At 56.1% G+C, this 15,177-nt stretch overlaps 1 protein-coding gene across 10 annotated transcripts in view; it reads left to right on the forward strand.

The window, feature by feature from the left end:
* The window catches only part of NFIC (nuclear factor I C), a 112,209-nt gene that overhangs the window by 23,648 nt on the left and 73,384 nt on the right, over nucleotides 1-15,177 (forward strand). For all 10 annotated transcript variants that reach the window (XM_063599769.1, XM_034945087.4, XM_063599770.1 and 7 more), the window contains exon 2: nucleotides 2,972-3,503. In XM_063599769.1, coding sequence (XP_063455839.1) covers nucleotides 3,086-3,503 — 418 coding nt within the window. In that variant the 5' untranslated portion in view covers nucleotides 2,972-3,085. The remainder of the gene's footprint in view (nucleotides 1-2,971; nucleotides 3,504-15,177) is intronic.

Consider the following 15,177-nt stretch of genomic DNA (forward strand, 5'->3'; position numbering starts at 1 on the left):
CAGCCCTTGGATTTTCCATCTCCAGGATGGGTCTGCAGGGAACGGGGTGGCCCCTCTCCCCAGTTCTGAACCTTTGTGGCTGAGCGTCTGCTTCTCTGGTCTCAGTTTCTGTATCAGCACAGTGGGTTCATGGAAAGGGGAAAGGAGGGAGAGGACTCCACCCGGGATCTCTCCTCCCTCTGATTAATCCTGGTGCACTTGAATCTCTTATCTTTTGATGCAGAAATCCCCCCACCCTTCCATCAGCCCCCAACCTCCAGGCGGGCCTAGTGTCTGCCTGTGGACCTCAGCCAGGCCTGTCTGTACATATGCTCTGTAGGAACAAGCTTTCGTAGTCATTTTTTGTTTTTTTGTTTTTTGTTTTCCCAAGACGGAGTCTCGCCCTGTCACCCAGGCTGGAGTACAGTGGAGTGATCTTGGCTCACTGCAACCTCCACCTCCCGGGTTCAAGCAATTCTCCTGCCTCAGCCTCCCAAGTAGCTGGGATTACAGTCATGCGTCACCACGCCTGGCTAATTTTTGTATTTTTAGTAGAAACTGGGTTTCACCATGTTGGCCAGGCTGGTCTTGAACTCCTGACTTCATGATCTGCCCGCCTCGGTCTCCCAAAGTGCTAGGATTACAGGCATGAACCATCGCGCCTAGCCGGGTTTTTTTTTTTGAGACGGAGTCTCACTCTGTCACCCAGGCTGGAATGTAGTGGCGAGCTCTCGGCTCACTGCAACCTCTGCCTCCTGGGTTCTCCTGCCTCAGCCTCCTGAGTAGCTGGGACTACAGGCGTGTGCCACCATGCCCAGCTAATTTTTGTATTTTTAGTAAAGATGGGGTTTCACTATGTTGGCCAGGCTGGTCTCAAGCTCTTGACCTCAAGCGATCCGCCTGCCTCAGCCTCCCAAAGTGCTGGGATTACAGGCGTGAGCCACTGCGCCCAGCCTCATTTTTTTTTTTATTTCTTTTTTTTTTTTTTTTGAGTCAGGGGTCTCACTACGTTGTCACCCGGGCTGGAGATCAATGGTGCAACCTTGGCTCACTGCAGCCTTGACCTCCTGGGTTCAATTGATCTTCCCACCTCAGCCTCCCAAGTAGTTGGGACTGCAGGTATGCATCACCACGCTTAGCTAAGTTTTGATTTTGTAGAAATGGGTCCTCGCTATGTCATCCAGGCTGGTCTTGAACTCCTGGGCTCAAGCAGTCCACCCACTGTGGCCTCCCAAAGTGCTGGGATTACAGGTGTGAGCCACCATGCTTGGCCGCCGGCCCTAGTTTTTTTTTGTTTTGTTTTGTTTTTTGAGATGGAGTCTTGCTCTGTCGCCCAGGCTGGAGTGCTGTGGCGCAATCTCAGCTCACTGCAAGCTCCGCCTCCCGGGTTCATGCCAATCTCCTGCCTCAGCCTCCTGAGTAGCTGGGACTACAGGCGCCCGCCACCACGCCCGGCTAATTTTTTTGTATTTTTTTAGTAGAGACGGGGTTTCACTGTGTTAGCCAGGATGGTCTCAATCTCCTGACCTCGTGATCTGCCCACCTCGGCCTCCCAAAGTGCTGGCATTACAGGCGTGAGCCACCACCCCCGGCCTTGTTCTTTTTTTTTTTTTTTTTTTTGAGACAGTGTTTCACTCTTGGCACCCAGGCTCCCAGGCTAGAGTGCAGTGGCGCAATCTGAATTCACTGCAACCTCTGCCTCCCAGGTTCAAGCGATTCTCCTGTCTCAGCCTCCTGAGTAGCTGGGATTACAGGTGTGCTCCAATATGCCTGGCTACATTTTTTTGTATTTTTAGTAGGGACGGGGTTTTGCCATGTTGGCCGGGCAGGTCTCGAGCTCCTAACCTCAGGTGATCCACCTGCCTCGGTCTCCCAAGGTGCTGGGATTACAGGTGTGAGCCACTGCGCCCAGCAATTTTTTTTTTTTTTTTTTGACAGTCTTGCTCTGTCGCCCAGGCTGGAGGACAGTGGCACCATCACAGCTCACTGCAGCATTAAACTCCTGGGCTCAAGTGATCCTCCCACCTCAGCCTCCCAACTAGCTGGGACTACAGTTGCAAACCACCATGCCTGGCCAATTTTTGTTTTTTTGGTTTTGTTTGTTCATTTGTTTTGTAGCGATGGGGTTTTACCATATGGCTCAGACTGGTCTCAAACTTCTGGGCTCAAGCAGTCCTCCCTCCTCGGCCTCCCGAAGCGCTGGGATTACAAGCGTGAGCCATGACACCCAGCCCAGCCCTAGCTGCAATAGGCAGAGAATAGGTCCCTGACATCTTTGCTCTCCCAACCTCAGTTTTACCCGTCTGTACAATGGGTTGTCCATGAGCCTCCACCTCGCCCCCTTAGCTTGCTCCGTCTGCATGCTGGGGTTCAAGATAGGCCCTCCACGGCTGGGCATGGTGGCTCACACCTGTCATCCCAGCACTTGAGGAGGCCGAGAGCCAAGGCGGGCGGATCACGAGGTCAGGAGATCGAGACCATCCTGGCCAACCTGGTGAAACCCCATCTTTCCTAAAAATACAAAAATTAGCTGGGCGTGGTGGTGGGCACCTGTAATCCTAGCTACTCAGGAGGCTGAGGCAGGAGAATCGCTTGAACCCGGGAGGTGGAGGTTGCAGTGAGCCGAGATTGCGCCGTTGCACTCCAGCCTTAGCGTTAAGAGCAAGACTCCGTCTCAAAAAAAAAAAAAAAAAAGATGATCCTCCACAAACTTCCGCCTTGATTTGTGTCTCTCACATAGTCCAAGTCTGTTTGCTCATGTGGGCGATGGGTTCTTGCAGGTCCCTGATAAACTTCTCCTGGGTCCCCCGGGCCTTTTGTGTGCCTCTGGTGGCGTGCAGGGGTCTGCAGCGACCCCCTGCCCACCTCTGCCCAGCCCCTCCCACTCTGCGGGTCTGTCCAGGGCCCCTCCGACCTCAGCCTTCGGGGCCGGGCAGTGGGTCCGCCCTCTGCGTCCCTGGCGCCCCTGACCTCTCGCCTCTCCGGCCTGCAGGATGAGTTCCACCCGTTCATCGAGGCCCTGCTGCCTCACGTCCGCGCCTTCGCCTACACCTGGTTCAACCTGCAGGCGCGGAAGCGCAAGTACTTCAAGAAGCACGAGAAGCGGATGTCGAAGGACGAGGAGCGTGCGGTCAAGGACGAGCTGCTGGGCGAGAAGCCCGAGGTCAAGCAGAAGTGGGCGTCGCGGCTGCTGGCCAAGCTGCGCAAGGACATCCGGCCCGAGTGCCGCGAGGACTTCGTGCTGAGCATCACCGGCAAGAAGGCGCCGGGCTGCGTGCTCTCCAACCCCGACCAGAAGGGCAAGATGCGGCGCATCGACTGTCTCCGGCAGGCGGACAAGGTGTGGCGGCTGGACCTGGTCATGGTCATCCTGTTCAAGGGCATCCCGCTGGAGAGCACCGACGGCGAGCGCCTGGTCAAGGCCGCGCAGTGCGGCCACCCGGTCCTGTGCGTGCAGCCGCACCACATTGGCGTGGCCGTCAAGGAGCTGGACCTCTACCTGGCCTACTTCGTGCGTGAGCGAGGTGAGGTGCGGTGGCCTGAGCGGAGCGGCCAGTGGGGAGGGTGTCTGATGGCGGTGACACGGGGCCAGGAGGGTCTGAGGGAGGAAGCTGGTGCGTGTAGATGTGATGTGGTGGTCCAAGCGGGGAGGTGGGCCTGGGAGAGTGCCCAGTGGGGGCAACACGGGGCAAGGAGCATCTGAGGGAGGAGGCTGGTGGGTATAGATGTGATGTGGTGGTCTGAGAGGGGAGGCGAGTCTAGGAGAATATCTAAACTAGGTGATATGGCACAAGGAGAGTCTGAGAGAGGAGGCCAGTGCATATAGATGTGATGTGGTGGTCCAGGCGGGGCAGCAGGCCTGGGAGAGCATCTGATGGGGGTGACATGGTGCAAGGAGGGTCTGAGGGAGGAGGCTAGTGCGTGTAGATGTGATGTGGTGGTCCAAGCGGGGAGGCGGGCCTGGGAGAGCGTCTGACGGCGGGTGACACGGGGCAAGGAGGGTCCAAGGGAAGAAGCCAGCATGTGTAGATGTGATGTGGTGGTCTGCGGGGAGAGGCAGGCCTAGGAGAGCGTCTAATGCAAGTGACATGGTGCAAGGAGCGTCTGAGGGAGGAGGCCAGTGCATGCAGGGCCCAGGGTGGCTGCTGATGGGATGTGGAGGTCAGATGGAGGAGGCAGGCCTAGCGTCTCAAGTGAGAGATGGTACAAGGAGGTTTTTTTGACGGAGGAGGCAGGTGGGCTGTGGCGCTCCAATGGTAGAGGCAGGATCTCACCCTCACGTCTGAGGGAGGAGGAAGGAAGGCCCTTGAGGTCTCAGGGGGATGAGAATGTCCTAGATGGTCTTGGGCACAACGGACGGCCTTGCTGGGAGCAGGGGTGAGGAGAGGAGAGGGACAGGCCATCCCAGCCCTCCAAGGAGAGCCAGGAGAGTCCTGGCACCACTTTCTGTGAATGCTTGTTGGTTGATTGACTCTCAGACCATGCCAGCAAAGGCCTGATGAGCCTGGCCCTGCCAGAGGGGTGTTTGCCGGTGGTCAAATGCCTGATGTTGAGACCAGCAAGCTCTGTGGGGTTGAGGAAATCCAAGGCGGCTTCCCAGAGGAGGAGGTGCAGCTGAGCTCAGCTCTGCAGGATGGCCAGGCCACAGTGAACAAGGAGATGCCCCAGGGGGCCTGGCAGGAGCGTGGAGATGAGAGGCCTGATGCCTGTGCCTCTGTCCCGGTGCTAAGAGCAGGGTTGGTCCTGCAGCTTCTTGGCTGCGTGGCCCTCTTGGACTTCAGTTTCTCTTGCCTGCCAAATGGTGGAGATGATCAGAGTCCGTAGCTGGATGGGGCTATGGGAGGTTCCAGAAGATCATGCGTGTAGCCACGTGCGAGGTGTCAGCTGCATCCCAAGACCTGAGTGGGTGCACAGCACACCCCTGCCGTGCCCATCCAGGCCGTGCCTGGAGCACGCGTGAACCCCCACACACCCAGGGGCTGCCGGAGCATGTGGGATGGGTGTACGCCAGGCGCAGACCCCCGCAGGTCACCAGCCCAGCCCCGGCCCAGGCAGCACTCTATAGAAACAGGCAGTTGCACAGACTGAGAGGGAGGGGCATTTGCCGGAACAAGGGGGACCCTGGGGCCAGACTGCCCATACTCCAGACACAGCCCTTCTTTTCCCCAGCTGTATGGACACATCCCTTTTCTGTGCCTCAGTTTCCTCCTTGGTGCAATGGGAGTAACAGCCATGCCACCTTCTAGAGCTGGTGCAAGGGTGAGACAGGGTCACGGGCTCCCAGGCTCTAGGGTGTGTGGAAAGACAGCAGGGCAGAGTTACCCAGTGTTTTTTTTTTTTTTTCCTGGAGACAGGGTCTCGCTCTGTCACCCACGCTGGAGTGCAGTGGTGCAGTCTCAGCTCACTGTAGCCTCGACCTCCCAGGCTCAAGCGATCCTCCTGCCTCACCCTCCCAAGTAGCTGGGACTACAGGGGCACACCACCACACCCAGCTAATATTTTATATATATATATATATATATATTTTTTTTTTTTTTTTGTAGAGATAGGGTCTTGCTATGTTGCCCAGGTTGGCCTCAAACTCCTGGGCTCAAGCCATCCTCCCACCTTGGCCTCCCAAAGTGTTAGAAGTACAGCAGGCAAGAGCCACTGCACCACACCAGTTACCCAGTCTTTTTTTCTTTCTTTCTTTCTTTGGAGATGGAGTTTCGCCCTGTTCCCCGGGCTGGAGTGCAGTGACGCAATCTCGGCTCACTGCAATCTCCACCTCCCAGGTTCAAGTGATTCTCCTGCCTTTGCCTCCCCAGTAGCTGGGCTTACAGGTGACTGCCACCATGCCTGGCTAATTTTTGTATTTTTAGTAGAGACGGGGTTTCACCATGTTGGCCAGGCTGGTCTTGAACTCCTGAACTCAAATGATCCACTGGCCTTAGCCTCCCAAAGTGCGGGGATTACAGGCGTGAGCCACCGCGCCCGGCAGTTACCCAGTCTTGATCTTGATTCTTTGATCTTGACCTTAGCATCTTTCTCCTCACCCACCCCCACTGATGAGCAACAAACCTGCTGGGGTTGGCTGTGAGGGGGCACTGGGGACGGTGGGGGCAGAGAGGTGGGCCGGGTGACTGCCTGTTGGGAGCAGGGGCCACCGTGGGGACAGAGGTTCTCATCGTCACCCAGGGCCAGACCTCTCTGCCACCACACATCTTCCTCGCCCGGGGCCCCGCCCCCACCTCCTCCGTGCTGAGCTGATACAATTTTGAAGCGAGCTTTCTGCTGCAGTCAGCACAACCTCTGGGCGCCTCCCCACCCCCACCCGGCCCCTCCCGCCTCTGCTCAGCAGGCAGGCCTGTGCCCCAGGTCAGGTTGGCCTCTCTGAGTGAAGGCTGCACCCTCCCTCGCCCCCAGCCTGCCCCCTTCATCCCCAAGGGAATCCCTGCTTCAATTGGCCCCAGCAGGCCACACCCTCCCCCAATTGGCCCCAGCAGGAAACACCCCCCCCCAACCCTCCCACCTGCCCACTGCGGGTGCTCCAGCTCCTCATGGGGGTAAGAGCTGGGCCTGGACTCCAACCCCAGCTCAGCTGCCCACTGGCTGGGTGATGTGGGGCCAGTCACTCACCCTCTCTGTGCTTCATTTCCTTGTCTATAAACTGGGGGGCTCAAAAATGGTTGCCTTGTGGGAAATGTCAAGTGCCCAGGGTGAGAGCTCAGTAAACCACCCACAAGGCATCGTAAAGACCAGGCACTAGGCACGGAGCTAGGGCCCTTGGTGGTTATCATTACTAACATTATCCTCTTCGGGATTGGTTTGTTTGTTTGTTATTGGTTTGGGTTTTCTGGTTATTTTTTTGGTTTTTTTTTTTTTTTTTGAGACAGACTCTTGCTCTGTCTCCCAGGCTGGAGTGCAATGACGCAATCTTGGCTCACTGCAACCTCTGCCTCCCGGGTTCAAGCAATTCTCCTGCCTCAGTCTCCCGAGTAGCTGGGACTACACATGCCTGCCACCACACCCGGCTAATTTTTGTATTTTTAGTATGGACGGGGTTTTGCATGTTGGCCAGGCTGGTCTCCAGCTCCTAACTTCAGGTGATCCACCCGCCTCGGCCTCCCAAAGTGCTGGGATTACAGGCGTGAGCCACTGCAACTGGCCTTGTTTTTTGTTTTTTGCAGAGATGGGGTATCACTATGTTGACCAGGCTACTCTCGAACTCCTGGGCTCAAGTGATCCTCCCGCCTTGGCCTCCCAAAGTGCCAGGATTACAGGCGTGACCCCCTGCGCCCGGCCCATCCTCCTCATTCTGATTATAATCTCCCACTGCCAGACCTTTCCTTATGCATTCCCTGGACATAGAATGTCTTTCCCATATGGAAAACCCCAACTCCAGCTGGGTGTGCTGGCTCATGCCTGTAATCCCAGCACTTTGGGAGGCCAAGGCAGGTGACTCTCCTGAGCTCAGGCGCTCGAGACCAGCCTGGGCAACATGGCAAAACCCCATCTCTACCAAATATACAAAAAATTAGCCACCTGCCTGGCTGAAAATTCTTTCCCATTCTCACAGCTGCCCTGTGAGGCAAGGATCATTGCTGTATGCCTTTTTTTTTTTTTTTTTTTTTTTTCTTTTTGAGATAGGGTCTCACTCTGTCACCCAGGCTGGAGTGCAGTGGCGCGATCTTGGCTTACTGCAACCTCTACTTCCTGGGTTCAAGCGATTCTCATGCCTCAGCCTCCCGGGTAGCTGAGATTACAGGCGAGCGCCACCACACCTGGCCAATTTTTGTATTTTTAGTAGAGACGGGCTTTCACCATGTTGGCCAGGGTGGTCTGGAACTCATGGCCTCAAGTGATCCGCCCGCCTCGGCCTCCCAAAGTGCTGGGATGACAGGCGTGAGCCACCGCGCCCGGCCTGTTACACGCATTTTACAGAGGAGGAAACAGAGGCTCAGAGGAGGGATTTGACCTGCCGTGGTCACACAGCCGAGACTGGGCCAGGTGGGATTTGGACCCACAAGCAGCTTCTGCCTCTGCCCTGTCCTTGACACCTGCCTCATCCTCCGTTATTGTCAGAAGGGGATGGGCGGAAATTGTGGTGCGTGAGGGGGCAGTCTGCTGGCACGGTGTGGTCACCTTCTGGCAGGGTTGTGTGAGGACCCCACAGGCTGAGGTCTTATGTAGGGTCCCCAGGCTGTGGCTGGCCTCCAGGCCTCAGCGCTGATCCCAGTGGTTGTCACCCTGACAGCAGGAAGACTGGCCACCGGCTTCCTTTTCCGAACCGAGAGTCCCCTTGGCTGTGGAGCATCCTGGCCCAGCCAGAGTGCAGTGTCTGGCTTTCATCAGCCCTGCTGGGCAGCTGAGGCCCTGGGATAGAGGGAGAGGGAGGGACGGGCATCAGGCATAGGGCCTTGGCTGGCCTCTTGGAGGGGTGCAGGGTGGATGGCGGTGGAGGGGCACCTGCCATGGGGCTGAAGGGAGCCACCACTTGCAACGTCACAAGTGAGAGAGGAGGCCGGGCACAGTGGCTCACACCTGTAATCCCAGCACTTCGGGAGGCCGAGGCAGGCGGATCACCTGAGGTCAGGAGTTCGAGGCCAGCCTGGCCAACATGGTGAAACCCCATCTCTACTAAAAATACAAAAATTAGCCGGGCGTGGTGGCGGGCGTCTGTAGTACCAGCTACTCGGGAGGCTGAGGCAGGAGAATCGCTGGAACCCGGGAGGTTGCAGTGAGCCAAGATCGCGACACTGCACTCCAGCCTGAGCGACAGAGTGAGACTCTGTCCCAAAAAATTAAAATTAATAAGAAGAGGGTGTCAGGGAACTACAGGAAAATAAAGCAGGGAGGGACGTGGAGGGGGGCTGGGGGCCACTCTGGATGGGGAGGGCTTCTCTGAGGAGGCGTCTTTGAGGTGAGGCTTGAAGGGGGTGAGGGAGTCTGGAGAGGCTGGATGGAGGAAGCAGTGAGGGGGTTATAGCCAGTGCGAAGGCCTGGAGTCCAGGAGGAGCACATGGAGCTGGCTGGGATGTTCAGGGGGTAGTGAGTGGTGAGGGCCGTCCTGTGGCCTTCCAGTGAGGGTGACCAGCCGGGGGTGGGGCGGGAGAGGGTGACCCGGGTGCTCTCCGACCTGCCACGTGCTGGGGAAGGAGCCTGCAGGAACCAGGGCCCAGAGAGGGAAGCCGTCTGCCCGCCCAGGGCCTAAACCCAGCCAGGCCTCCCCGCCCCCTCTGGCAGCCCAAGAAATCTGAGGCGCGGGCGGGCACCGTGCCAGGGCTGGGCGGGGGAGGGGCTGCCAGGCCCGCCCATCCCAGCAGCTGCCAGCCCGCCCCGAGCCGCCAGCCCAGATGGTGCCCATCTGCTGACGCCGCCATGGGCCAGCCTCCCGTTCCCGCCTTGCGTCGTGCCAAGCTCCTGCAGTCCAGCACCGGGAATGGCGCGGTGGGCAGAGCCTGGCCCGGGAAGCTCACAGCACGCCAGAGAGGCTGTCCCGGGTGCCCTGGAGAGGGTGGCAGGAGAAACATGGGAGGGGGAGGTCCCCAGCGCTTCCTGGATGGAATTGGGGAGCAAGGACCCCAACAGCGATAATGATGGCGGCAAACACACATGGCGTGCCCTCTGTGTGCCAGGCTCCGAGGCCACCGCTCACCCTAACTGGTTTAATTCTCTCCCCCATCCAAGCAGGAAGAGACTTTGGCCTTCTCTCGTGTTCTAGTGGAGGAAGCAGAGACCCAGAGTCTTGGACAAGAGTCACTTGTCCAAGGTCACAAAGCTCCTCAGGGGCAGAGCTGGAATGAGAATCCAGAACCCCTTTGAAAAAGGGATTGAGGCCAGGCGAGGTGGCTCCTGCCTGTAATCCCAACACTTTGGGAGGCTGAGGCAGGAGGATCACTTGAGGCCAGGAGTTCGAGACCAGCCTGGGCAACATAGCACGACCATGCCCACACCCCCCCAACAAAATTTTTAAAAATGAGCCAGGTGTGGTGGTGTGTACCTGTAGTCCCAGCTACTCGGGAGGCTGAGGCAGGAGGATGGCTTGAGCCCAGGAGTTGGAGGTTGCAGTGAGCTGTGATCCCACCACTGCACTCCAGCCTGGGTGACAAGGCAAGACCTTATCTCTAAAAACCGTTTTTTTTAAAGGGGTGATTGAGGCCAGGTGTGGTGGCTCACACATGTAATCCCAGCTACACAGGAGGCTGAGGCAGGAGAGTCACTTGAACCTGGGAGGCGGAGGTTGCAGCGAGCTGAGCTCACGCCACTGCACTCCAGCCTGGGCGACAGAGTGAGACCCTGTCTCAAAAAAAGGGAGGTGGTATTGAAACCCCTTAAACATCTTTTCAAAAACAAACTAAAAGTGCCCTTTGTGGTTATCTAGTGGAAGCCACACCCTCTGGGTCATACAGATCATACAGTGCAGGCCGTGCACACTCAGGGAGTAAATGAATGAATGAATGAACGAATGAGGTGAACCCTATGGAAGGGGACCAAGCCTGGGGCCAGGGTGTCCATAAAGCTCACCCTGAGCTTGATGGCAGGAGAAAGGGTCTCAACCTGGGAGTGAGGGGCCTGGGTCAGCCACAGTGCTGCCCTGGCTTGCTGTGTGGCTTTGAGAAAAGTCCTGCCCTCTCTGGTCTGGGGTTGAGGGGAGTGGAGGGTGGGAAGGGGCGGCCTTGTGGGCCACAGACAGGAGCAAGGCGGGTCTTCACTGAAAGCCTCCCGTCCTCTTCTGCCTTTATTGATCTTCATCCCGGTTGTGGGTGCTGCACTGGGGAGACAGGCCATGAGCTCGGGTGACGGTGCCTGTTTATTTGTATGGTGGACAGAATTTGTGTTCCCGTGTGCTCCAGGCAGTGTGGGGCGCATTCTTCTCTTTGAGCCTTAGTTTTTGCCTCTGTAGAATGGGGACAATCAGAGCTGTGCCCATTGCATTAAAGATTGGAGTCACTGGTCTCTGAGAAGCATACAGGAGGCACTCAATAAATGCTCATTTCCGGCCGGGCGCAGTGGCTCACACCTGTAATCCCAGCACTCTGGGAGGCCCAGGCGGGTGGATCACCTGGGGTCGGGAGTTCGAGACCAGCCTGACCAACATGGAGAAACCCCATCTCTACTAAAAATACAAAAAATTAGCCAGGCATGGTGGTGCATGCCTGTAATTCCAGCTACTCAGGAGGCTAAGGCAGGAGAATCGCTTGAGCCCGGGAGAAGGAGGTTGCGGTGAACCGAGATTGCGCCATTGCACTCCAGCCTGGGCAACAAGAGTGAAACTCTGTCCCAAAAACAAAACAAACAAACAAAAGAATGCTCATTTCCTCCCTGGATTCTCTCCCCAACCCCAGGAGGGAAGGAGGGAGGTCCCAGTGCCGCCGTGAAACCCTAGACCTCCTTTTCCCAACCCAGTGAGCCAGTGGGGGCACCGTGACCCAGGAGTGGCTGTCACCAGAAGCTGGACCGAGTCACCCTTTCCAGGTGTCTGGACAGCAGAGGGGTGAGGGGTTCCTGGCAGCAGCAGCCTGTTATCCCCCAGGGCTGGGCAGCCAGGTGTGCCAGCCGTCTGTCTGTGCAGAGAAGATGGCTGCAGGGCGTGAGTCGCAGACGCCAGCTGATGGTGTATTTATAGCAACGGCAGGAGTCCGCGGGGCACACGTCAGTGGTAAAGAGGGACGGGCAGGTGGGGGTCCAGCTCCCACAGCAGACAAGAGCCCACCAGGACTGGCCAGGGAGCTGAACAGAGTGTCAAGGAGAATGAGGGGCATGTCGTGCAGCCGGGAGGCCCAGGATCACACCCCTCTGCTCAGGAACTGCGTGATGTTTGACAAGTGACATTGCAGCTGTGGGCCTCAGTTTCCTCCCCCATCAAATGGGGATGATAATAATCCTGCCCACCTAATAGGGCTGCATAGGATCCAATTAGTGCATGAAAAGCATGAGGACAGGGCCGGGTATACAGTAAGCACTCAAAAGTGATTTGTTGCCTAAAAAAGGGAGGGAATCCCAACATGGGCCACAATGTGGATGCATCTTGAGGATGTCACACTCAGTGAAATAAGCCAGACACAGAAGGACAAATCCTGTGTGATTCCACTCCTAGGAGGTCCATAGAGTCGCCAGATTCACAGAGACAGAAAGTAGGATGGGGGGTGCCAGGGGCTGGGGAGGGGGCTGGGGAGAGAATGTTTCATGGGGACGGAGTTTCAGTTTGGGAAGATGAGAAGGTTCTGGAGAGGATGGTGGTAATGGTTGTACCAACCCTATGAATACGCTTAATGCTGGGTTAATGCCACTGAACTTAGAAATGGTTAAAAGAGAGGCAGGAGGATTGCTTAAGGCCAGGAGTTCGAGACCAGCCTGGGCAACACAGCGAGACCTCATCTGTACAAAAAATTTAAAAATTATCTGGGTGTGGTTGCACGCACTTGTGTTCCCATCTACTCAGGAGGCTGAGGCAGGAGGATGGCTTGAGCCCAGGAGTTTGAGGCTGCAGTGAGCTATGATCACACCACTGCACTCCAGCCTGGGCGACAGAGCAAGACTTGTCTCAAAACCAGAACCACCCCCACCAAAAAATGGTAAATTTATGTTTTCTAGATTTTACCACAATCTAAAAATGTAGTTCTGGTTGTGAATAATGATAATAACAAGTAATAATATTATATCTATGGCCGGCTGCGGTGGCTTACGCCTGTAATCTCAGCACTTTGGGAGGCTGAGGCGGGAAGATGACTTGAGGTCAAGAATTTGAGACCAGCCCAGCCAACATGGTAAAATCCTGTCTCTAATAAAAATACAAAAATTAGCCAGGCGTAGGCCAGGCGCGGTGGCTCACACCTGTAATCCCAGCACTTTGGGAGGCCGAGGCAGGCAGACCACTTGAGGTCAAGAGTTTGAGACCAGCCTGGCCAATATGGCAAAACCCTGTCTCTACTAAAAATACAAAAATTAGCCAGGCATGGTGGTGCGTGCCTGTAATCCCAGCTACTTGGGAGGCTGAGGCAGGAGACTCACTTGAACCCGGGAGGCGGAGGTTGCGGTGAGCTGAGATTGCACCACTGCCCTCCAGCCTGGGCAACAGAGTGAGACTCCATTTCAAAAAAAAATGTTATATATGTAACAATGTAATAATTAGTAATATGTCATATATAATCATGGAACAATAAATAAGAAAAATAGTGTCTGCGGTGACAGCACAGTAGTTATTATTGTCGTTATCATGATCGTCATCACTGTGGTTCTCGTCCAGCTCTGCCCTGCAGACAGCTGTGTAACCCTGGGTGAGTTTCTTGCCAGCTCTGTGCTTTACTGCCTCATCTGTGAATTGAGCATAGGGGGTGCCTAGCAATTTAAATGAGATAATAGCTCTTTTTTTTTTTTTTTTTTGAGATGGAGTCTTGCTCTGTCTCCCAGGCAGGAGTGCAGTGGTGTGATCGTGGCTCACTGCAACCTCCACCTCCCGGGTTCAAGTGATTCTCCTGCCTCAACCTCCCGAATAGCTGGGATTACAAGCTCATGTCACCACACCCGGCTAATTGTGGTATTTTTAGTAGAGCGGGGGTTTCACTATGTTGGCCAGGCTGGTCTCGAACTTCTGACCTCAGGTGATCTACCTGCCTTGGCCTCCCAAAGTGCTGGGACTACAGGCGTGAGCCGCCGCACCCGGCCTAAATGAGATATCTATGAAGAAACGAACCCTTTGCCCAGGATGAGTGCTGGGAACTGGTGGGCTCTTTGAGGAGTAAGACGGTCCTCCCACCACCCCGCAGACGCCCCTACCCAGCAGAGTGCTGGTTTCTGCATGAATGCATTTGTGTGGGGACTCCCGAGACAGCCCCTGAGGGAGCCCTCATTCACCCGGGTGGGGCCCGGCCCTCCCAGAGCCAGTGGGAGGGGGAGGCGCCTTGTTGCACCTGTGATACCCCCCGTTATGGCTGGGCTGCAGTTGTCACCCTGGCCCTGTGCCTGGGAAGCCAAGGGGAGGCTGAGGGCAGCTAGGGACAGCTCTGTGCCCATGGCCCCCTCCAGCCAGCTGCCAGGCCAGCCCCCTCCCTCCAGCTGGGCGAGGGCAGGAAGTCACAGATGGTCAGGGTTGGTGAGGGGTGAAGCAGGGGGCATTTGGGGACACACCGGATGTCTCATCCAGATGGGGAAACTGAGGCCCAGAGAGGGGCGAGGCATTGCCCAGAGTTGCCCAGGAAGGGCCTTGGCTCTTGTCCCTTCTAAGTCCCATCTTTTTTATTTTTTATTTTTTATTTTTTGGAGACGGAGTTTTGCCCTGTCGCCCAGGCTGCAGTACAGTGGCGTGATCTCGGCTTGCTGCAACCTCCGCTTCCTCAGTTCAAGCGATTCTCCTGCCTCAGCCTCCCGAGTAGCTGGGATTACATGTGCCCGCCACCACACCCAGCTAATTTTTGTATTTTTAGTAGAGATGGAGTTTTACCATGTTGGCCAGGCTGACCTCATGATCCACCCACCTCGGCCTCCCGAAGTGCTGGGATTACAGGTGTGAGCCACCGCGCCCAGACTAAGTCCCATCTTTAGGTCCCCTTGGCTGTTCCACGGCCACCTGGAGGGGTGGTAGGGCCAGCAAGGAGGGACCCTAGGGTCTCAGGGCAGAAGATCTGCCGGAGGAGAGGGAGAAGGGGGTTCTGAGGGGAGGAAGACGCGAGAATCTCAACGCTGAAGTGGTTTCTAGATTCTCCAGGGCATGAGTCCTGAAATCCCCAAGGCCTGAGTTCTAGAATTTCTTCCACTGGGGCCCTGACCACACAGGTGATTCTAGAATTCTCCTAGGTGAGTTCCAGACCCAGGGGTCCAGGAGAAATAGAATGTTGGCCGGGCGTGGTGGCTCACACCTGTAATCCCAGCACTTTGGGAGACCGAGGAGGGCAGATCACTTGAGGTCAGGATTTCAAGACCAGCCTGACAAACATGATGAAACCCGGTCTCTACTAAAAATACAAAAATGAGCCGGGCATGGTGGCGCGAACCTGTAATCCCAGCTACTCTCAGGAGGCTGAGACAGGAGAGTCGCTTAAACCCAGGAGGCAGAGGCTACAGTGAGCCGAGATCGTGCCACTGCACTCCAGCCTGGGCAACAGAGTGAGACTCTGTCTCAAAAAAAAAAAAAAAGAGTTCCAACCACACATATAATTTAACATTTTTCTGGTCCTCACACTTAAGAATGTAAATTTAAGTATACTGGGGAAATTCATT

The sequence above is a fragment of the Pan paniscus genome, chromosome 20 (genome assembly GCF_029289425.2).
Source record: "Pan paniscus chromosome 20, NHGRI_mPanPan1-v2.0_pri, whole genome shotgun sequence".
In the NCBI taxonomy this organism is placed as follows: Eukaryota; Metazoa; Chordata; class Mammalia; order Primates; family Hominidae; genus Pan; species Pan paniscus.